The 23,470-nt window shown below is 43.7% G+C and overlaps 1 protein-coding gene across 1 annotated transcript in view; it reads right to left on the reverse strand.

Moving 5' to 3' along the window:
* Positions 1–20,112, reverse strand: part of NOX4 (NADPH oxidase 4) — a 247,490-nt gene extending 227,378 nt beyond the window's left edge. Inside the window, exons 1-2 of the mRNA XM_030200162.1 lie at positions 19,445–20,112; positions 18,095–18,190 (exon numbers count right to left, since the gene is read on the reverse strand). Coding sequence (XP_030056022.1) covers positions 18,095–18,190; positions 19,445–19,501 — 153 coding nt within the window. The 5' untranslated portion in view covers positions 19,502–20,112. The remainder of the gene's footprint in view (positions 1–18,094; positions 18,191–19,444) is intronic.
* Between the last annotated feature and the right edge of the window lie 3,358 nt (positions 20,113–23,470).

Here is a 23,470-nt window from a genome sequence, read left to right on the forward strand (position 1 = left end):
TGAATATGTGAACTTTGGGTGCTTAAGAAACAGGGGATTTGGTTATTGTGTAAAAACATTTTCGGTATCCAGTTTCATATGCAGGTCTGTGTATAATTTACTTAAGCACATTTTTCTAATAAAGGTTGTTTATTAATACTTTGTTTCAGGGTTTTCATTGTTTTAACTCCTTATAGGGTATTTCAGGGGCGTATCTGCGTGGGGCCACAGGGACCTGAGCCCCCACAGATTTCGCCCTGGACCCCCCTACCGTCGTTAACCCTCCCCCGCCTACCGTCGTCAACCCTTTCCCCGAGGTCCGTTTCCTCCTGCCGGTTTTTAAAAATATTACTTCAGCTGGCGGGGGACCCCAACCCCCGCCAGCCCAGCCGAGATCTTGTTTGAGTTCTTCATCCTCGTGCTGTGAAAGCTGCATCCCTTCCAGATGGACGGAGTCTGACGTTGCAGCACGTCAGACTCCGTCCAACTGGAAGGGATGCAGCTTTCACAGCACGAGGATGAAGAACTTAAACAAGATCTCGGCTGGGCTGGCGGGGGTTGGGGTCCCCCGCCAGCTGAAGTAATATTTTTTTAAAAACCGGCAGGAGGAAGCTGACCTCGGGGATAGGTGACGGCAGTAGGCGGGGCGGCGGCCGGGGGGGGGGGGCTATAATGTGCCCCCTCACTCTAGCCCCTGCCCCCCCTACCGCCGAACCTCAGATACGCCCCTGGGGTATTTATCTTGAGAATCAGGGAAGCCAGGTTCAAATCCCACTTCCATTTTTTTGTGATCTTGGGCAGGTCACAGAACACTATTATTTCAGGTACAAATATAAACATTAAGCCCTGCAGGATTAAGAAAATACCTACTGCACCTGAATTTAACTCACCTTGAACTAACTCCAAATTCAAAGTACTGTAATAAGAAACCTGAAGAGATCTCCTTCTGAGGTGCATTCAATATAATTCCTATAATCCATCCCAATGGTGATATCCCAGAATTATGACTAAACTACAAGACCATTACTAATATCTTAAGCAGTTGGAATAACTCAAGTTTCATGAAATGGAAGAAATGTAAACAAAATGGCATAGGGCATCCGCCAATAAATAATCTCCTGGTTTGATCAATGACAGTAGAGAATAGAACACTGAGGTTTTTTTTTTATAGCAACATTATTCATGATAGCAGAAGAGGGAATAGTTGCAGTAAGGTTATTAATGCTAGGCAAGACAATTATCCAAGCATTTCATCACAAGGGTCTTAGAGTTTCAAGAGGAGCATGCTGTCATATTAGAGCAATACGAAATACAGTCTAATAGCACACAAGATATCTCAAAGGGTCCTTGTCAAGGTGCATTGAAGTGCTTTAATTTCATTTCAGAAAACAGCAGTAAAGGCTCTACTGAAAACTGAACATGCTATTTATTTATTTTCACTTAATTCCATGCTTCACCACTTAAGCTCAAAGAGAGTTACACAATAAAACTAACAGAAATTAATTAAAAACTGCTAACATAGCCGCTTTCTATCAGAACCCATAAACCAAACAAAATTTCCCTCAGCCCTGTTGCAACCCAAAGCCAACCAATCCTATATAATAAAACGCACTTCCAACGTTCTGAAGCCGAGAAAGTGAAGCCTTCAAACCTTGAAGCATTCCTGCAACGTTCCGGAACTACGGCTTCAGAACGTTGTAGGTGCGTTTTATTATATAGGATGTGCTCGGTGCTTTTCTGTAGCACATGGGGGGAATTTAATATATGCTGATTAAAGTGGAGGGGGGCAGGGGACACAGAAGGACAATCGCTGGGTGGCTGGAGGGGGCAGGGGAGAGATAAGAATCGCTGGGTGGCTGGGGGGGGCAGAGGAGACAAGACAATCGCTGGGTGACTGGAGGGGGGGCAGGGGAGAGAGGAGACTCGCTGGGTGGCTGGAGGGGGAACAGGGCACAGAGGAGACTCGCTGGGTGGCTGGAGGGGGGGGGCAGGGGAAAGAAGAGCATCGGTGGGTGGCTGGAAGGGGGCAAGGGAAAAAAGTAGAATCGCTGAGTGGCTGGAGGGGGGGCAGGGGAGAGAGGAGAATGGCTGGGTGGCTGGAGGGTGGGACAGAGGAGACACAGTGACACCCAGAGGTCTCACTCTCTCTCTGTCACACACACACACTCGCACATTCACTCTCTCTCTCACACACACACACAGTCAATCTCACACATACTCTCTCAAACATACACACTCCGAGGAAAACCTTGCTTAATTCATTTGTGTCAGAAACGGGCCTGTTTTACTAGTAAAATATAAGGACTCATGTTCAGTTAAACAGTCTTAGGGCTCCTTTTACTAAGCTGCAGCAAGAACTAGAATGTGCTTACCACAGTTTAAAAGGACTTACCACAGGACACTCTGAGGTGTAATGGGGACCATTTACCAGGCTGCACTACGAAGTGGCCAGCGCTGTTGTCAGCAGGTGGGTTTTCCGCATGCTGTGGCCACTTTTAAACACAGCAGTAAAATGGCCGCCTTACCATAAATTTATTTCTTGTAATGGCCATTAGCGTGTGGGTGTTCTTACCGCCACCTATTGAGGAGGCAGTAAGGGCTTCCATGCTACTCAGATAGCGTGCAGTAATGTGCCCACGCTTCCTGATTAGTGTAGGCATGCCTACTGTACGCCCATGAGCACGCCTCCCACACTGAAAAAAAAAACCATTTTCTAATGCAAGATTAGCGCGAGCTAAGTGGAAAACTACCATGGGATGCCTCAGCACGTCCCACAGCGGAGCTATTTTAGCACACACAGTAGGCCTGTGTTAGGCCTCCACGCCTTAGTAAAAGGGCCCTAATGTGCACACGCAAACCAGGAGCTAAAACAACTTTTATTTTTCCACAGAGGTGGCGTCTGGGAGCAGAGAGTGGGCATTTTTGTACTAATCAGTTACCACAGCTAAATTACTGCCTACAAAATCGGTGTCGGTAAGTGCTCGTGTGCTAATTTTCATTAATGGTCATGTGCCAATACCAAGTAGACTGAAGACATATGAAATGTTTTGTGTATAAATATATATGTATTTACATATTGATTAATTTTGAAATTATGTAATGCATTATTATTTACAATGTGTAATCCAATTTTATATACACATCTCTTTATGCATAATATTGCATCATTATTTATTGAGTGCATCAGATATAGCATATTTCTGTGTATATACATATATAAATTTTTTGGTTCATTTTCTGTTTTCTTGTTATTTTATACATATGCTTGTATTTAAATGTAGGTCCCAAAAAAACAAGGCAAGCGATCTGCAAAATCCAATATGGGAAAGAAAGCCAGCAGATCAATATAACATCAGAAAGATTTTATTGAAGATACCGTATATAAACAAATTGCCCGACACAGGCCGTGTTTCGCCCACCAAGGGCTGCGTCAGGGGCTAATTTGAAACCTTCTGAAAGGAACAATTATAGTGCATAATAGACGAAAAAACAGCTCATACAGCAGATCCTGTGATTCCTAACACCCGCAAACAGATACACCGCTGTTTTTTCCAGCTTCAACAGCGGTGTATCCGTTTGCAGGTGTTAGGAATCACAGGATCTGCTGTATGAGCTGTTTTTTTCGTCTATTATGCACTATAATTGTTCCTTTCAGAAGGTTTCAAATTAGCCCCTGACGCAGCCCTTGGTGGGCGAAACACGGCCTGTGTCGGGCAATTTGTTTATATACGGTATCTTCAATAAAATCTTTCTGATTCCAGCTGTCATTCACCCTGACCAGGTGGGATTTGTTTCATATAGAAAGGCTTCAGACAATACTAGGCGAGTGGTTGACCTAATGTATTTGGCAAAAAAAATGAATAAGCCCCTGTGCCTTCTTAGCCTAGATGCCGAAAAGGCCTTTGACCGCGTGCATTGGCCATTTATGTACAAAGTGATGGAGGCCTTTGGGGTGGGACCTCAATTTCGGGGCTGGATTCAAGCGTTCTACGATTCTCCTAAGGCTTGTATACGAGTTAATGGGGGCAACTCTGCAACGATTCCTCTACATCGGGGTACTAGACAAGGTTGCCCCTTATCTCCCTTGCTATTCGCAATGGTGATGGAACCATTTGCTACCAGGCTCAGGAATAACCCCGATATCTCAGGTCTCTCCATAGGTGGAAGAGAACATAAGCTATCCTTATTTGCGGATGACGTGCTGTTGTTTGTTACTCGCCCCCTAACCACTTTCCCCGGGCTCTTGGGGGAGATTGAAGAATTCTCGGCTGTGTCAGGCTTTAAAGTGAATATGTCTAAATCTGAAGTCTTGAATGTATCTCTCCCTGGGGAGCTTGTGGGAACGTTGAGATCTACCTATGCCTTCAGATGGGCTGATAGGAGCATTCGTTACCTGGGGGTCAATCTGACGGCCCGCCACTCCGAGCTCTTTGCAGTAAACTATAAGGGATTGGCTGGGACACTCACAGAGGACCTCGGGAGATGGGGTGACCTGGATCTCTCCTGGTTTGGCCACATAGCTGCTGTAAAGATGAATGTTTTGCCGCGCCTGCTCTACCTTTTTCAAGCCCTCCCAATCAGGATGCCCAGAAAATTCCTAGTAACATTGCAGGAACGTATCATGCGCTTTATCTGGGCGGGGAAACGTCCGCGGCTGACACGTTCGGTCCTATACCAGGATAAAAAGAGGGGAGGGTTGGGGGTACCCAACTTGGCCTGGTACTATAGAGCAGTTCAGGCGCGTGCGGCAGTAGAATGGTTTCAGGACTATCCGGACCGACAGTGGGTGCAACTGGAACAATACACCTTGGGTGCACGGCCCTTGGGGGCGCTCTTGTGGATCCCGAGTTCACTTAGATCTCTAGAAGGAGGCTTGTGTCCTTCCATATATGTTACCCTTTCTAATTGGGATAGCATGTTTCCCCGTGGACGCACTGAGCTCTCCTGTCTGTCCCCTATAGCACACAACCCACTATTCTACCCCGGTACAATAAAGGGAGTATTCACTAGATGGTATAGGGGAGGTTTACAAAGGTGGGGCCAAATGTTTGAGGGGGATTCGCTGTTGTCGTATACAGAGGCTCTCGAGAGGTTCCCTATAATAGGGTCAGACCGGTATGCTTACCTTCAATTATCCACCTTTCTTAGGACACGGGCAGTTCGGGAGGTGGTGGCCCGGGAAAAATCCGCACTTGAAGCTATCTGTGAGGGGCCACCTAAAACTAGTGGGCTGGTCTCACGCCTCTACCACATTGTTAATAGGCAATCCCAGAATTATACGCTTCACAGGAAGGGCTGGCAGAGGGAGCTGGGGTTGACAATGGGGGAAGCATCATGGGAGAGTCTGGAGCGGGATGTGTTGAGGGTGTCGTCTCATGTGCCCTTCAAGGAGAATGCGGTAAAGGTGCTGTACCGATGGTACTTGACACCTGAGCGCCTCCAGCGCATTTACCCCACCACAACGGGAGTATGTTGGAGAGGTTGCGGTGTAAAAGGCACAGCGGGACACATATGGTGGACTTGTAGGAAGATCAGTGCCTTCTGGAGATCTGTGCACAATAGGCTGCAAAGTTGGATGGGTAGCCCACTACCTTGGAACCCAACCTTTTTTCTGTTTCAGGTGGGGGTTGCACATCGCCCTCAGACTCAGCAAATTTTTCTGAGGCAGGCGATATGCGCTGCTAGAGTCGTCATTGCAGCCCATTGGAAACAGCCTATAACTCCACCAATAGCTAGGTGGATTCAAAAACTGAAGCTCATCTGCGAACTGGAAAGGCTCTTAGCTGAGAGGCGCAACCATCTGAACAGATGGCACATGATCTGGGAACCTTTTCTTCTTCATGTATAATATGATTGCTGTTATCGGGTAATGTGATGCTGGTTAGTGGGGGGGGGGGGTTAGGGTGGGTGGGAGTGGGGGAAGGGGATTAACATATATACAAAACTACAAAACTTGAAGTCATGGGCTGAGCTTAAAGAATAGTCTTCTGGGCGCACTCGTAAGGCAAAAACTGTCTGGGTGGATGTGTATGCAGTGAGAATCTCATCATGTGATGTATTATTTCTCACCCACAATACCATAAATTGGTTCTGTACATTTGAAATGCACTATGCTATACATGATGTGCCATGTATTTAAATCTGTGGTTAAAGTATTAATAAAGACTTCATAAAAATTAAAAAAAAAAAAAATCTTTCTGATGTTATATTGATCTGCTAGCTTTCTTTCCTGTATTTAAATGTATACATCTAAGTTGATTATGTCAGCATTTTCAATCTAATTTTGAATGTTTATTATACTGTGTCCTATGTAGATCCCTGACGCAGGTGCGATGGCACCGAAACACGGCCTGTGTCGAGTCTTCCTTCAATCAAATTTGGATTATTAAAGGTTTTAACATAAGCACTGTGTCCCTTGTGTTTTTGAAGGCCCTTTGTGCTGTTTTTTGTTTTGTTTTGTTTTTTGCTTGGACTTTGTTTGTGCTTCGTTCCCTCTCTTTGTTACACATGTGCCAATACCAACATGAGCGCAATCCATTGGGATTGGCCACTTTCCAGCTACAATAAAAATGTAGTTAGTGAATTGGAAAGACCAAGGGTGCACTAAGGCCACTTTTTCCCATAGCTTAGTAGAAGGAGCCGTTAGTGACTCAACAGAAATCAAATGTCATTCCAAAAATCTAGGTCTTGGCCTTTTTCAAGGAAAAACCAGATAACTGGTATCTTGATACAAATGAAGGAATGCAGCATTCCAGAGGCCGAGTGCCTAAAAGCACAAGCCCACAGTCTGATATGTCATCCTTTTTTTTATAAGGGGTATAAGCCTCTGTGATGAACAAATATTCTCAGTAAAGTATCAACCTGCTAAATATTTTGGCCTAGTGAGATGTCAAACATTCAAAATACAAAGCATTTTAAACTGGATTCTGAGTTCTATTGACAATCAATGAAGGCTTTTATGAAAGGGCTCAAATCATATCTTGCCCTTTTTCCTCATTAACAGATATTCTACAGTATTTTGGAGTAATTTTAACTAAATAGGAAAATCACACCGATTTTGCACTAAGCACCATAGAGCGATACAAAGGCATTATAACATCCTCATTTTTATTAGAACAGGAATGGGAAACAAAAATGAGGACATTATAATGCCTTTGTATCGCTCCATGGTGCGACCGCACCTCGATTATTGTGTTCAATTCTGGTGGCCGCATCTCAAAAAAGATATAGTGGAATTAGAAAAGGTACAGAGAAGGGTTATGGAAATGATAAAGGGGACAGGATGACTTTCCTATGAGGAAAGGCTGAAGCGGCTAGGGCTCTTCAGCTCGGAGGAAAGATAGCTGAGGAGAGATATGAAAGGAGGTCTATAAAATAATGAGTGGAGTGGAACGGGTAGACGTGAATCGCTTGTTTACTCTTTCCAAAAACACTAAGACTAGGGGGCACGCAATGAAGCTACAAAGTAGTAAATTTAAAATAAAATCGTAGAAAAAGTTTCTTCATGCAACATGTGAATTCATCCAAGAGCAACCAAGGAAACCAAAGACTGGAAGATGTGTATCAGTAAAGAAGTTTTCTGAAGTATGGAGACTCCACATGTGTCGAGTCTCCATACTTCAATAAACTTCTTTACTGATACACATCTTCCAGTCTTTGGTTTCCTTAGTTGCTCTCACACTTTTATTTTTGTTCTGTTGTTTACCGTGGGGCGTTTTGAGTTCTCCGTCTTTCGGCAGATTTCTTCTCACATGTGAATTCGTGCCACATAATGTAGTAAAAACAGCTTAGCAGGGTTTAAAAAAGGTTTGGATGGTTTCCTAAAGGAAAAGTCCATAGACCATTATTAAAATGGACATGGGGAAAACCCACTGTTTATTTCCAGGATAAAGTAGCATAAAATGTATTGCACCTTTTTGGGATCTTGCCAAGTACTTGTGACCTGGATTGGCCTCTATTGGAAACAGTTTGCTGGGCTTGATGGAACTTTGGTCTGTCCCAGTATGGCAAAACTTACGTACTTACAAGGTTTTGGGCTCAAGGTTTAGTAAGTACAAAAACCTACCACACTTTAGTATCCTAAAAGTAGGAGTGAAAAATTGAACCCTATGGCATCCCACATCATCCTAAACATGCCAAAATTTTATTCTACAAGCAGAAAACAATGTAACCTATTTTATACCAATAATGTGATTTCAGCCGCAGAAAGACAACAGTACCGAAGGCTGCAGGTAGAGTACCAGAAACACCAAACGTGAACCTTGGCCCCTGTCTGTTGTCTACACACATCTCACAGGCAATTGATAACAAGAAACTGTTCTGTGGCCTTTCGAAAATACAGACTGAAATTAGTGCATCGTTTCCACTCGCTCAAATTGGGTCAGTAACTGTCCGTAAGCCTGTTTCTTAAAATTATTCTATTCAGAGAGGACAGAGTTGAGATTTGGACATAACATATCAGATCATCTGGATCAAAGCCAGACTTTTTGTTACAGGCATGGGGCAATAGTCTTACGACACAGTCTTGCTGTCATAAATAACAAATTGTTCTATCACCATAGTTTTCAGGAGGAATACCAGGTACTACATCTAATAATACACAACGGTGCTTATTTTCAAAGCACATAGACTTACAAAGTTCCACAGTAACATATGTAACGTGGAGGGGCATAATCAAACGGGTGCCCAAGTTTTCCCGAGGGCGTCCTCGCGAAGGGGCGGGGAAACCTGTATCATCGAAACAAGATGGGCGGCCATCTTTCGTTTTGATAATACGGTCGGGGACGCCCAAATCTCAACATTTAGGTCGACCTTAGAGATGGTCGTCCCCGGTTTTCAGCGATAATGGAAACCGAGGACGCCCATGTCAGAAACGAGCAAATGCAAGCCCCTTGGTCGTGGGAGGAGCCAGCATTCGTAGCGCACTGGTCCTCCTGACATGCCAGGACACCAACCGGGCACCCTAGGGGGCACTGCAGTAGACTTCAGAAATTACTCCCATGTGCATAGCTCCCTTACCTTGGGTGCTGAACCCCCCCCAAACCCACTACTGTACAACACTACTATATCCCTAAGGGGTGAAGGGGGGCACATACATGTGGGTACAGTGGGTTTCTGGTGGGTTTTGAAGGGCTCACATTTACCACCACAAGTGTAAGAGGTGGGGGGGGGGGATGGGCCTGGGTCCGCCTGCCTGAAGTGCACTGCACCCACTAAAACTGCTCCAGGGACCTGCATACTGCTGTCAGGGAACTGGGTATGACATTTGAGGCTGGCATAGAGGCTGGCAAAAAAATATTTTTAAAGTTTTTTTTTAGGGTGGGAGGGGGTTAGTGACCACTGGGGGAGTAAAGGGAGGTCATCCCCGATTCCCTCTGATCTGGTCAGTTCGGGCACCTATTTGAGGTAAAAAAAATGGAGCAAGTAAAGTTGGCCAAGTGCTCGTCAGGGACGCCCTTCTTTTTTCCATTATGAGTCGAGGACGCCCATGTGTTAGGCACACCCCAGTCCCGCCTTCGCTATGCTTCCGACACGCCCCCGTGAACTTTGGTCGACACCACGATGGAAAGAAGTCGAGGACGCCCAAAATCAGCTTTCCATTATGCCGATTTGGGCGACCCTGGGAGAAGGACGTCCAGCTCCCGATTTGTGTCGAAAGATGGGCGCCCTTCTCTTTCAAAAATAAGCCTGTTAGTGAGTCTATATGCTTTGAAAATGAGCCTCTACAACTGAGGTTTTTGGCATCATGCACTACCCCATCTCAAAATGCTCTTAAAGTCGGTCAGATTATCTAAGCACTTAATCCATAGTAATAATGCTTAGAAAACAGGATTGTATGCCATCAACTTTGTTCCCAATGGAAGACAATATCCTCTGCTGCTAATTCTAACAAATGAAGCATATAAGACACTAAAGTGGTAATGAAAAAAAAAAAAAAAAAAAAGTCATCACACTCTGAAATAAAGTTCTTAAGAAAACAGAAAAGTGCTCTTTTTACTGCAGTGCTGCATATTGAAAAGCCTGCTCTTCAGTAGAAGCAAATCTCACGACTAGGGCCAGCTCAAAGCGTGGACCGGGCAAGGCACTGGTTCAGGGATCGAGAAGCCTGCCTCACCTACTCCCCCCTGCTCCTCTGGCTAGTATCTCCCACCCCCCATGTCCAGCATACATCTCTCTCCCTCCCCTCTGTCCCTGGATCCTGCAACTTCCATCTCCCCTGTGTCAACATTCAGCCCTGAGGAAACAGGGACTTATATCATAGAGGGCTAAACACAGCAGAGGGAAGGCTTCAAGACCAGCAACACTGTGTGAAATGCTACCACTGCTTGTGACCTCTGGAGGGGAGAAAGATGTGTTTACAGTCAGCTTTTTTCCCCACTTAGCTCCCAGATTCCTTTAACTATACACTCTAAGTTCCTTTGCAAAATTCAAAATCCTTCTGAAGACACCATTTCTGTGCCTTAGCTTATAAGGGGACATTGTTGCTTTGAGCACTGCAGTGTTTTCCCGATTATCGCTGATAATATGTTGTCTGTTTGTGCTTATCTTAGTATGCCTGGGATTTAAGAATGTAAGAATATCCATACTGGGTCAGACCAATGGTCCATCTAGCCCAGTATCCTGTTTCCAACATTGGCCAATCCAGGTCACAAGTACCCGGCAGAAAACCACCAGTAGCAGCGTTCCATGCTACCAATCCCACCAGTGGCTTCCCCATGTCCATCTCAATAACTATGGACTTTTTCTCCAGGAACTTGTCCAAACCTTTTCTGTTTGAAATTGTCACTTTTTTTTCTTTTCTTTCTTTAATTTTATTGCTTTATGTAAACTGCTGTGATCTGTATATCAGCACAGGCAGTATATCAAATTTTAACAAACATACAAGTAGACACAGAGAAGGGAGAAGCAAACAGACCACAAACAGGTAAGGGTGGGAGACAACAGTGGATGGAAGGGATAGAGAGAGACATATTTGACAATGGGGGGAAGAGAGATGGAGACATGCTGGACCCCACAGTGGAGGGAGAAGATGTTGGACATGGGATAAAGAGGGGAGTCAAAAAGGTACATGGAGGGAAGATGCTGGATCCTAGGGTGGTGGTGTATAGGGAGATATTGGACACAATGAGAACATAGGGATATGGAAGGAAGAAGTTGGACACCAGAGAGGGAGAGAAAGATGCTGGACAGAAGGTGGAGACAGAGAAGGGAAATGCTAGACAAAATGGAGGAGACAGAAGAAGAGAGAGCAAGAAAGGGAAGATACTAGACAGAGAACAATGAGGAGGGATATGCTGGACACAGAGGAGAAGGAAGTTACTAAAAGGCTGAGGAAGAGAGACATAGGGTATGGTGGCTAGGATGAAGGAAAATTTTGAAAAGCTGTAAGTAGATGCAGTGAAATCTTAGTGAATAGAAAGAGAAAAAATTAAATGGAAGCAAGCTGGGAGGTAGCAATCAATGTCTGAGATGGATGGATGTAGGAGAGAAAGTGAAGAATATACAAGGGGACAGAAGTAGTATCAGATAAAAGTGGAGACCCTGGAAGACAGAGGAAAATAAAAACCAGAGACCGGGGCCAATAGGATTAAAAAAAATAAAATGGCCAGCCAACAAAAGGTAGAAAAAAATCAATTTAGAGATTTGAATTTTTTATTTATTGCATTTGTATCCCACATTTTCCCCACCTATTTGCAGGCTCAATGTGGCTTACATTATGCCATAATGGTGATCGCCATTTCCAGATTAAAAAATACAGAGTGGTATTTCATTAGAGTACATAAATGGTAGAGTAGATTACAAAGTGATGTCACATAGAAGTTCCTAAATGATAGAGTAGATTAATATGCTGATTTTTAGGACTTTATCGGTATTGTACAAAATATAAAGCTAGCAGATATAAAGTTACTTCTCTTATTTCTCTGCTGTACTGCATGCACGTTGTAGCATCTTTGGAGTTCAGTTTAATTTTTGTATATATAAAATATTTATATTTTAATTTGTGGATACTTATTCTGTATTCTCTGAGACTCTATCTACATTCTATGTATGTGACCAAGACCAGGTATTTTGTTAGCATGGAGATTCTATGTGGGGGATATTTAGTAATCCAACTGGTTTAGTTTTCCCAGTAAGTGTATTGATGTTCTCACCCAGCTAGTCAAATTTTCAGGATATTCACAATGAATATGCATGAGAGATTTGCATGCCAAGAAAAAAAAAAAAAAGTACATACAAATCAATTTCATGCAGAATCATTGTGGATATCCTGAAAACCCAGATGGCTGGGGTTACCTCGAGGACTTGGCTGAGTACTGTTCTAGAGCCTTCTTTAAAATGGAGCGTCTGACCCCTAGCAGCAGTCTTGCAGTACTATGATTAGGGGTTTCAAGCTGCCATATAAAGGATTTATTTTCTCTTATAAGGCAACTTGAACCCCCTCGCAGTGGTGGGATTTTGAAGGCGCCAACCACCAAGGCAGGAGCAAGTCAGAATCAAACCTACCCCCATCAACCCCAGGACCCCAGGGGTGATTTGGGGTTATGTCAGCAAGCTGGCTGGAAGGTAGATGTGTGGGGTGGGGGTGCTGATGGAGAAGGGGACAGCCCAAGCAAAAGTTGGCTTAGGGTGTCACATTCCCTTCAGCTGGCACTGCTCACATCTATAAGTAAAAACTTTAAAACGGGTAGCCATATTAGTCTGGTTTAACAAAATTGACAGAGGCAAGTGTCATGGTCCTCCAAAGATCATGTTCAATAATGAGTCAAGTCTATAAAACATGTCCAGTCTTCTGTCAAGTCTATGAATGAAGAGCTACGACTGATTTTTCCCCCTAATCTCAAACGTCTGTTTAAAACATACAAGATCCTTTGGGGAGGGGAGGGGGGGTTGGGTTGACGCAGCAGTTCTCTCCTGCTCCTACTTCTTCTATTTCAGTCAGAATTTGACTGGCATCTCTTGCCACAAGTCTTCATTCGGAGAAACCATGGATACTTTCCCCTATTTTTATACCTCCTTCCCACATACATCTGTTCACTGCAATGATCATTCTAGGCCAGAGGACATGTAGTATGGCTCCTTCTCAGAATCTCACAACCATGAGACCTGTTTGGCCATATAAACATCATTCCAAGCAATGGCTGAACATAAGAATAGGCATACTGGGTCAGACCAACGGTCCATCTAGTCCAGTATCCCGCTTCCAACAGTGGCCAATCCAGGTCACAAGTACTGGCACAAACTCAATTAGTATCACCATTCCATGCTGTCAATCCTGGGGCAAGCAGTGGCTCCCCATGTCCATCTCAACAACAGACTATGGAATTTTCCTCCAAGAGCTTGCCCAAATCTTTTTAAAACCCAGATATGCTAACTGCTATTACCACATCCTCTAGCAACAAGTTGCAGAGCTCAACTATTCTTTGAGTGAAACAATATTCCCTTCTATTTGTTTTTAAAGTATTTCCACATAATTTTATTGACTGGTCTTTGTACGTTTTGAAAAATCACTTTTACCCATTCTACACCACTGAGGATTTTATAGTCCTCAATCATAACCCACCCCCTCCCCCTCAGCCATCACTTTTCCAAGCTGAAGAGCCCTCACCTCTAGACCTTCTTCATATGGGAGGAGTTCCATCCCCTCTACCATTTTGGTCACTCTTCTTTGATCCTTTTCTAATTTAGCAATATCTTTTTTGAGATACGGCGAACAGAATTAAAGAGGCAAGAGGAGGTAGAGCCAGAAGTTATTGGGTGGGCAGAGATAGTAAGATTTGGGGAGAAAAGGGAGTGAATTGGAGGCAACTGAGTAGGAAGGAGAGTGTGCAAGGGAAAAGGTGAAATTTGTTTTCTCAAATAATTTTAGGAGAACTTTTAGGGCCCTGTTTACTAAGGTGTGTTAGTGTTTTTAGCGTGCCTACACTTAGCTCTCGCGCTAACCATGTAGGCGCCTATAGAGATATTGTAGACACGTACATGGTTAACGCATGTTAAAAACGTTAACGCGCCTATAACGCTGTTTAGTAAACAGGGCCTTAAGTGTTAGACTCAACTTTTCTGGTCAATAACAGGTTATATATGCATTTTGGAATATTGTGCTTTGGCGTGGAGGCCAGTTATGGAAGGGAATGTGTATAGGAGATATAAAGCTCTAGTGAAGGAGGTAGAGTATGAGTGGATCCTCAGAGGAATATTGTCAAGAGCAAGACTTGTATAACAGATTTAAAATTAAAAAAAAATAAAAAAATACATTATGACAGAAATGTTAATGTAGCTGCTAAAATTGCAATGGAATCTCATCCTGGTACGGCAGGAACTTCTCATACACTGTTAGACCTAAAGCACTGCTATGCTGGAGTGCTTGAATTGTATAATTAGAGACATACAAAATTAATTTTTAATCTAAAAATGACTAATTGTTTCACCCAGAAAGACTTCATCCTAATTGCACCTTTGTTCTACTAAGCAAAGTTGGCTTGTGTTCAAATTAATTACCTGCAACGTGTATTTGGCATCATGATTATCAATAATGCTACATGAAACTTCAGTGAAAGTTTAAACAGCGTATTTTAAAACCTAGCAAGCGTGCAACTGGAGTGTTGGAACAGGAAGAGCCCCTGCTGCCCGAGGAGTCTGGAGTCAGCTCAGTACTGCCCTCTACTGCTGGGCTGGAGAGAGTGAAAGGGTTGCACTGACAGAGAGCGGGAAACCAGAGAGAAAATGTTGGAGAGTAAAGAGGAGGATAAAATTGTATTAGGAGAGAGAGCGAATAAAAAAAATGACAGGTGCACTCTTACTGAAGTGCATTATATTTTGCAGTTAATTATTATTGCAGTTAATATATAGTAACGTGTGGCAAGTGCAAATTTAACTAAGCAACTATTGGAGTGGGGGTGGAGGATGTAAACAGCATGGCCTTCACAAGTCCCATGTTAAAAATTACCATTAGCTTGTGGTACCCTGGTCACAGCATGGATGCACTTAGAATTATTATTATTAGTAGTAGTAGTAGTATTTGTATAGCGCTACCAGACGCACGCAGCGCTGAACACCTGATACAGAGAGACAGTCCCTGTTCAATAGAGCTTACAATCTAAAAAATACAGATAGACAAGACAATTAAAGGTGAGGGAAGTACTGGGTGAGAAGCAACAATGGGAGTAGAGGCTAGGAGCCAAAAGCAGTGGTGAATAGGTGGGTTTTCAGCATAGATTTGAAAACAGGTAAAGATGGAGCTAGACGTACAGGCTCAGGAAGTCTATTCCAGGCATAAGGTGCCGCGAGGGAAAAGGAACGTAGTCTGAAGTTAGCAGTGGAGGAGAAGGGGGACGACAGGAAATGAGGGCGGGACCAGACCTGAGCAAGAGAGAAGGGAAGGGCTGCATGCTTTTCACTCGCGCTGACCTGACGAGGTAGGATGACTTAAAATTCAGAGGGAGGGAGCCTGGAACTCAGGGGGAGGGAGGGGGGCTGGAATTTGGAGGGAGGGAGGAGGGCCTGGAAACTCAGGGAGGGAGGGGGGCCTGGAACAGGGAGGGGGCCCTGGAACTCAGGGAGGCAGGTCCCCCTGGAACTCAGGGAGGGAGGGGGGGGCCCTGGAACTCAGGGAGGCAGGTCCCCCTGGAACTCAGGGAGGCAGGGAGGGGGGCCCTGGAACTCAGGGAGGCAGGTCCCCCTGGAACTCAGGGAGGCCCTAGAACTGATAGTTCTGTCATTACTGTATTTTGTTGCAGAAAGATAAAATAGCGTACCGTAGTATGCTGCTGAATCTACCGTAATTGTGGAAAGATGTCAAAGCAGAAAAGGCTTTCATATAAAATCCCTTTTAAACTGGAGGTAGTGAAGTACGCCAAAGAACATGGTAACAGAGCAGCGGAGAAACTCTTTGGGCCACCTCCAACCGAAAAAATGATACGGGAATGGAGGAAACAGGAGGATCAGCTGCAAAAAACGGACAAAACGAAACAATGTTTTCGTGGGCATGCTGCAAAATGGCCACAGTTAGAAGTGGATGTGAAAAAGTGGATCACACGTCACAGGAACAATGGCTTTTCAGTATCTACAAAAATGATCATATATGAAGCCAAACGTCTTGCTACAGAGAAAGGCATTGAGGACTTCACTGGATCACCATCATGGTGCCACAGATTTATGAAGAGATGTGGTCTTGCTATGCGCACCAAAAGTAGGATTGCACAAAAAATCCATGATTGTGTCTTTTCACAAATTTGTACTGGATGCAAGAAAGAAAAATGGATTTGAAATAAGCCAGATTGGGAACATGGATGAAGTCCCGTTAACCTTTGATGTTCCATCAAACAAGACTGTTGATGTGAAAGGTGCCAAAACCATAACCGTGAAAACCTCAGGGCATGAGAAAACCCATTACACGGTTGTGTTGTCCTGCTGTGCAGATGGCACCAAACTGCCACCAATGCTGATTTTCAAGAGAAAAACCATGCTAAAAGAGGCAATCCCAAGAGGAGTTATTGTTCATGTTCATGACAAAGGATGGATGGACGAAAATGGCATGAAGATATGGATAGAAAAAGTGTGGTCCAAACGTCCTGGAGGGCTTCTGAAAAAACCTGCTCTATTAGTGCTTGACCAGTTTAGGGCACATATCACTGAAGCCACAAAAAAAGAGATTTAAAGAAGAGAAAACCCATCTAGCCGTAATTCCTGGGGGGCTTACCAGCCAGTTGCAACCTTTGGACGTTTCCATCAACAAGCCATTTAAAGTTTTAATGAGAGAAGAGTGGAATAAATGGATGGCTGCTGGAAATCATGATCTGACACCAACTGGACGAATGAAGAGGCCCACTTTCACCCAAGTTTGTGAGTGGGTGAAAACCTCATGGCAGTCAGTTAAGGATGAAACCGTTGTGAGGTCCTTCAAAAAATGTGGCATCAGCAATGCCTTAGACGGCTCTGAAGATGACATCCTCTATGAACAGAGTGAAGACAGTGATACTAGTGATTCTGAGGAACTGAGCCTCATAAATGTGGACAGTAGTGACGAGGAGTTCTTGGGGTTCCCTGATGATTAGAGAAGTTTCTGTACTTAAAGCTTAAAGTCAGTAATAATGGTTGTTAATGCTGCTGTTGAGTTCTGTTTACATTTACATTGGTTAAATATTGTTATTTATGGTATGTTATTAAATATTTTACCACACGTTTTGCTTCAAACTTTTTTTTTCTATTTTCCTCCTCTAAAACCTAGGTGCGTCTTATGGTCCGGTGCGTCTTATAGTCCGAAAAATACGGTACCCAGTGTACCTGAATGTAACTCACCTTGAGCTACTACTGAAAAAGGTGTGAGCAAAATCCAAATAAATAAAATGTGCCTTCCTATTGGAAGAAAGACTTTCCTATGAAGAAAGACTACGGAGGCTAGGGCTTTTCAGTTTGGAGAAGAGACGGCTGAGGGGAGACATGATAGAGGTATATAAAATAATGAGTGGAGTGGAACAGGTGGATGTGAAGCGTCTGTTCACGCTTTTCAAAAATACTAGGACTAGGGGGCATGTGATAAAACTACAGTGTAGTAAATTTAAAACAAATCGGAGAAAATATTTCTTCACCCAACACATAATTAAACTCTGGAATTCGTTGCCGGAGAACGTGGTGAAGGCGGTTAGCTTAGCAGAGTTTAAAAAGGGGCTAGACGGTTTCCTAAAGGACAAGTCCATAAACCACTACTAAATGGACTTGGGAAAAATCCACAATTCCAGGAATAACATGTATAGAATGTTTGTACGTTTGGGAAGCTCGCCAGGTGCCCTTGGCCTGGATTGGCCGCTGTCGTGGACAGGATGCTGGGCTCGATGGACCTTTGGTCTTTTCCCAGTGTGGCATTACTTTTGTACTTATGGCAGGGGGTGGTGTTCTACACTGGTTCCCCTCAGGTCATTTTCATGTATTGCCAGGGAGGCTAAAAGTCTTAAGTAAATGGATCAGTCTTACAAGTTTCCAGCTTCTGTTAATTGAACCTCCGTGTGCCAGCGCTGCCAACAGTTTAAAAATGCTTTAACCTTTTTTTGGGGGGGGGGGAGGGGAGGGTGGGAAGATACGAGAGTAAAAAGGGTGCACTCACAGCATGGTAGTCACTCACCCCTAACATCCGATGCAAGTAGTAATACTGTGGTCCATTGTAGTAAACCTCAAACGTTTTCCAGAAAAGTGTCACGTTAATAACCATCCAGGCAAGCTAATTAAGAGGGAAAAAAAATAGACGCACATCAGTATCACCTAGCTTAGAATTATTCAGTTCAGTTACTCAAGTGTTAGGTTTCAAAGCAAAGGGGAACAATAGTTCTGCCCCCAAACGAAATCTCCATTAACAGGCCTTGTTGCAGCTCCTTTTGGACAGAAACTCATCACATCCGAAAGTTACAGCTGCAGAGAGCGTCCTTATCTCACAGTGAATGCAAACACAAAAGATGGTCAATGAACAAGTCTTTTCAGAAGCCCACATAATACTTCACAACAAAACATTTTGTGAAGCTATTATGCATGTACCTGTTTTGTGTTTGATTTTATTTATTAGGATTTATTTACTACCTTTTTGAAGAAATTCACTCAAGGCAGTGTGCCGTGCAACCTTTTGAACAGGGTGCTTAATATGAAAAGTAGACTTTGAGCAATTCTACACATTTTAAGTACATGGGTTTGCTCAGAAGGAATGGATCCTAAAGAGCTTAGACGAGATTGGGTGGCAAAGCCGGTGGAGGGAGGCGGAGATGGTGCTGGGCAGACTTATACGGTCTGTGCCAGAGCCAGTGGTGGGAGGCGGGACTGGTGGTTTGGAGGCGGGGATAGTGCTGGGCAGACTTATACGGTCTGTGCCAGAACCGGTGGTGGGAGGCGGGACTGGTGGTTTGGAGGCGGGGATAGTGCTGGGCAGACTTATACGGTCTGTGCCAGAACCGGTGGTGGGAGGCGGGGATAGTGCTGGGCAGACTTATACGGTCTGTGCCCAGAAAAGGACAGGTACAAATCAAGGTAAGGTATACACAAAAAGTAGCACATGTGAGTTTATCTTGTTGGGCAGACTGGATGGACCGTGTAGGTCTTTTTCTGCTGTCATCTACTATGTTACTGGGAGATCAAGCTGAAAGTATGTAATAGACAATACCAACTGAAAAAAAAAATCATTCCAATAACAGTACACATTATGGCATAGAATGCTACTTACAATATCAACACAATAAAAAAAAAATCATAACAGCATAGGGTGTAAGCCGAGACAGAACATCCAGACAGATAAAGTTCAATAGAAAACTAAGGGGACTAACAAAGAAAGTTGTATGTGGAGTCAGAAAGGTGCATGAAAATGATCCCAGCTAGAGTAGGAATGGATAAAGTGCTGTATTTGACCAATGCTATTATATTTATGAACGTAAATACACATGAACCACGTTAGGGGGAAAAATGTAGAAAAAGAATTTAAGCTGCACCATACCAGAAAGAGATGTTTTGCCCCCTCATTGGAAAACCAGCTTCTCCAATACAAAGCCATGACAACAGTGAAATTCTCCAACTTTTTCCAGTCTGAGACGCGGAATCAAATTCCTCCACTCACTCAGCGCCTCCGATGCCTTTCACCGAAGGACGGGGTACCCCTGGCTTTCGGCTGCCTTTGGACCTTCATGCTTGCATTTCCCCCGAGCTTGTTCCACTACCTCTGCATCCCGCAGCCATTTGCTTAAAAGTTCCCTCTGCCTTTCTTTCTTTGTCTCACTTGATGTTTTCTCCCAGGAGGCTCCCATACACAGCTGAGTCCCTGATGACTCAGGCTATAACTTTGCTTCCTCCAAAACTCTAGACAGCTGTTTCCTAAAATTCTGCGATGCAAATCAGATCGGAACAAAGTAGCCGGAAAGGGTCTTTGTTTGATCCACCATCCCACACATTTCTCTGTTTCGAATGTTTTTCCAGGCTGAAAAGAACGTAGCTCCCAAAGAGCATCAGACTGGAACAAACTTTTTATCGCTCTATTTTGCTTACTCGTAAAAGTCTTTGGTTAACAGGCAAAGTTCCTCATGTACTCCTTGAAATGTCCTCAGTTAGTACCATACTAAAAGAAAGAAAAAAAACAAAACGGTTGCACAAGTCAGCAGCGTTTCCTAAAACATTCTACAACTGAAAGCTAAGAGTTTTCTTCACTCAAAAAAATTCTCAAAAATAACTAAATTTACTATGAACTAGTGCCAAAAAGAGTCTGAATTGCAGGTTACACAAGTAACTCAGTCTCCTTATTTGTACTAATTAAATTAAAATCTGAAAAAGAAATCAACACTCCATAGAACTTATAACCCCTATAGTCTCTCTTTGCTACTTAACTTTTCTGAATGAATGTAGTGCACAACAGGGCAAGCCTAAGGGATCTTAGTCTGTGGTATGGTAGCCCAGGAGGCACAAAGTTTGTAATTGCAGTTCCCAAAATGTTTATCCTGTTAAGCTTTGTGGACTTATATTACCTTGTATATAACATGCTAATTTCACTTCTTTATGGTTCAGTTTTTCACTCATGCTCTAGTTTCTGCAGTCTTTAACAAAACATTTTTGAGCTGCATTTAAAAAGAGTGAATTTATTATTGGCTAGCTTGTGCAGGGCAGGGGCGTAGCTACGTGGGGCCACGGGGGCATGGGCCCCCACAGATTATGCCCTGGCCCCCTCTACATTTGACAGACACCGCCGCCGCCACCACCCGCCCTGCCGCCGCATCAGGTACCTTGTTTGCTGGTGGGGGTTGGGGACCCCGGCCAGCCAAAGAGTCTTCTTCAGCGCCGGTCAACTCCGGCGCCTTCGTTGTGTGATCATCTGTTTCTGAAGCCTCCGCCTCCTACCCCCGGGAACCTGGGAGTTGTAGTCCGGTTCACCTTCTCTAAGGGAGTCTAGTGGCCTCCTCTGGGAGTCAGGGGCATTGCAGCGCTGATTAGCCTTCCTAGAGGATTCAGGTGATCCTTCCCGAGGCTGCTGGGATTGGTAGTCCCTCCACTGTTCCCACCCACGCCTGCCTTTCCAGCGCCCCGGTCCGGAGTTCTGGCTCCTAGATCTGCCTAACCCCTCACAAGTGTCACACTTTGTAGTAAAATAGTGTTAAGAGCTGTAACTTCAAACAGCCCAGAATACTGCAGCCAGACTCATATTCGGAAAAACAAAATATGAAAGCGCAAAACCCCTAGCTCCCACTCAAAGAACGTATTGCGTTCAAGGTATGCACTCTCACTCATAAAATCATTCACGGAGATGCCCCAGCCTACATGTTAGACCTAATAGACATACCCCCAGGAATGCTAAAAGATCATCCCGCACATTCCTGAATCTTCACTTCCCCAGTTGTAATGGTCTAAAATACAGACTAACGCATGTGTCCAGTTTTTCCTACCTGTGCACGCAGTAATGGAATGCACTACTGCTTAACCTAAAAAATATTTACGAACTAACAAACTTCCGGAAATCTCTAAAGACCTACCTCTTCAACAAGGCATAACACAATGATCAACAACTGTAAATGTAACACTTCTCACTTATCTATAACTTGGAATTGTGACTCTCTCATATTTGTCTATCTCATCTTACTATGCAAGACATGTTCTCTATGCAATACTAATGTTATCTAATCTGGTAAGGCAATTGCCTTAACGACATATTGTAAGCCACATTGAGCCTGCAAATAGGTGAGAAAATGTGGGATACAAATGCAATAAATAAATATTTTATTACTTTTACTTCAGCATTATTATTATTTTTGGATAAGACTTTCTACTTTTACTTCACTACTTTTGAAAGCAGTACTTTTACTTTTTACTTAAGTACTTTAAAAAAGTAACTACTCCCATCTCTGCCCCTACGGTAGGTAACAGCTGCATGATGCAACACTTCCTATCTGTTATTATTTAGTTTCTCTTGTAGATCGATTGAGTCTCTGTCCTATTGTTTTTTTTGGAGTTGCTTTCTTTCTTTCTTTTTTTTTTTTTGTTTTAGCCTGTGAACCACTTAGCTCTACCTTGTCAGATGAAACGGTACCATTTTAAATAAATAAATAAAACTTCTGGTCTCTCCATCCCCACAACTACTGAGAACAAGCACTGGTGCTCCACACGACTATGAAATTGCTGTATAATTCAAGGGCATTTGATCATGTGACTCCCCGCTTCAAGCTGAACCCTGTCTCTCCATCACCCTTACAATTACTTATAAAATACTCACACTTGTATATAAGGTACACTATTCTGGTACCCCTCTTTCTCTAGCCAATCTTCTTGCTCCTTATACCCCTAATAAGACCCTCAAACCTTCCCAACAGAGCACATTGTTAACCTGTCCTTTTGCATCATCTGCCTCGATACAACACATTCCCAGATTATAAGAGTCATGGGCCCTACTCTCTGGAACATGTTACCCCTGCATCTCAGGCTATAACAATTATTACAAATATTTAAGGAAGGCCTGAATGCATTCTTATTCAGGGATGCTTTTGGTGCATAATCTAGTGGATACCAGGGGTCCTGGGTTTATTTCCTGGGCACCTCTTGGGGTAGATGGCAGCACTAAGCTATCACTGTCATTATTTATCCTTCTAATGCCCTGTCGATGATGGATTTCCTTTCCTTTTCCTTAATGCTATGTAATTCTGTACACTGCTCAGAATATCTACAGCTTGAGTGGAGTGGAGGAGTAGCCTAGTGGTTAGTGTAGCAGACTTTGATCCTGGGGAACTGGGTTTGAGTCCCACTACAGCTCCTTTTGACTCTGGGCAAGTCAGTTAACCTTCCATTGCTCCTGTTACAAAATAAGTACCTGAATATATGTAGACCGCTTTGAATGTAGTTGCAAAAACCTCAGAAAGGCGGTATATCAAGTCCCATTTCCATTTTCCTATTTGAGATTCAACATGGAATGTTGCTGTTGCTACTATTTGAGATTTTGGAATGTTGCTACTATTTGAGATTCTACATGGAATGTTGAGATTCTGTTGCTACTATTTGAGATTCTACATGGAATGTTGCTATTCCACTAGCAACATTCCATGTAGAAGCCTGCCCTTGCAGATCAGCAACGTGGCCGCGCAGGCTTCTGTTTCTGTGACATCCTGCACGTACGTGCAGGACATCAGACTCACAGAAGCAGAAGCCTGCGCGGCCACATTGGTGTGACTCTGGGCAAGTCACTTAACCCTCCATTGCCCCACGTAAGCCGCATTGAGCCTGCCATGAGTGGGAAAGCGCGGGGTACAAATGTAACTAAAATCAAATATTGATTAAACTTGAAAACTTGGATCTCTGCCCTCGGTAAGTGTGGGAGAGAACATGCTAAATATCTTCCCTGGGTTCAGAAAAGGTTGGTCCCAGCTCTGATGGTACTATTCATTCCCAAATCACCATGGTACTCTTCACCTCCCAGCAGGGATGGTGTGTGTTCCATTCATGTAAGCTGTAGGCAGGCTTCTAGTGCTTTCTGGTATTCATTAACAAACTGGTT

This window comes from Microcaecilia unicolor, chromosome 4, assembly GCF_901765095.1.
Source record: "Microcaecilia unicolor chromosome 4, aMicUni1.1, whole genome shotgun sequence".
Classification (NCBI taxonomy): domain Eukaryota; kingdom Metazoa; phylum Chordata; class Amphibia; order Gymnophiona; family Siphonopidae; genus Microcaecilia; species Microcaecilia unicolor.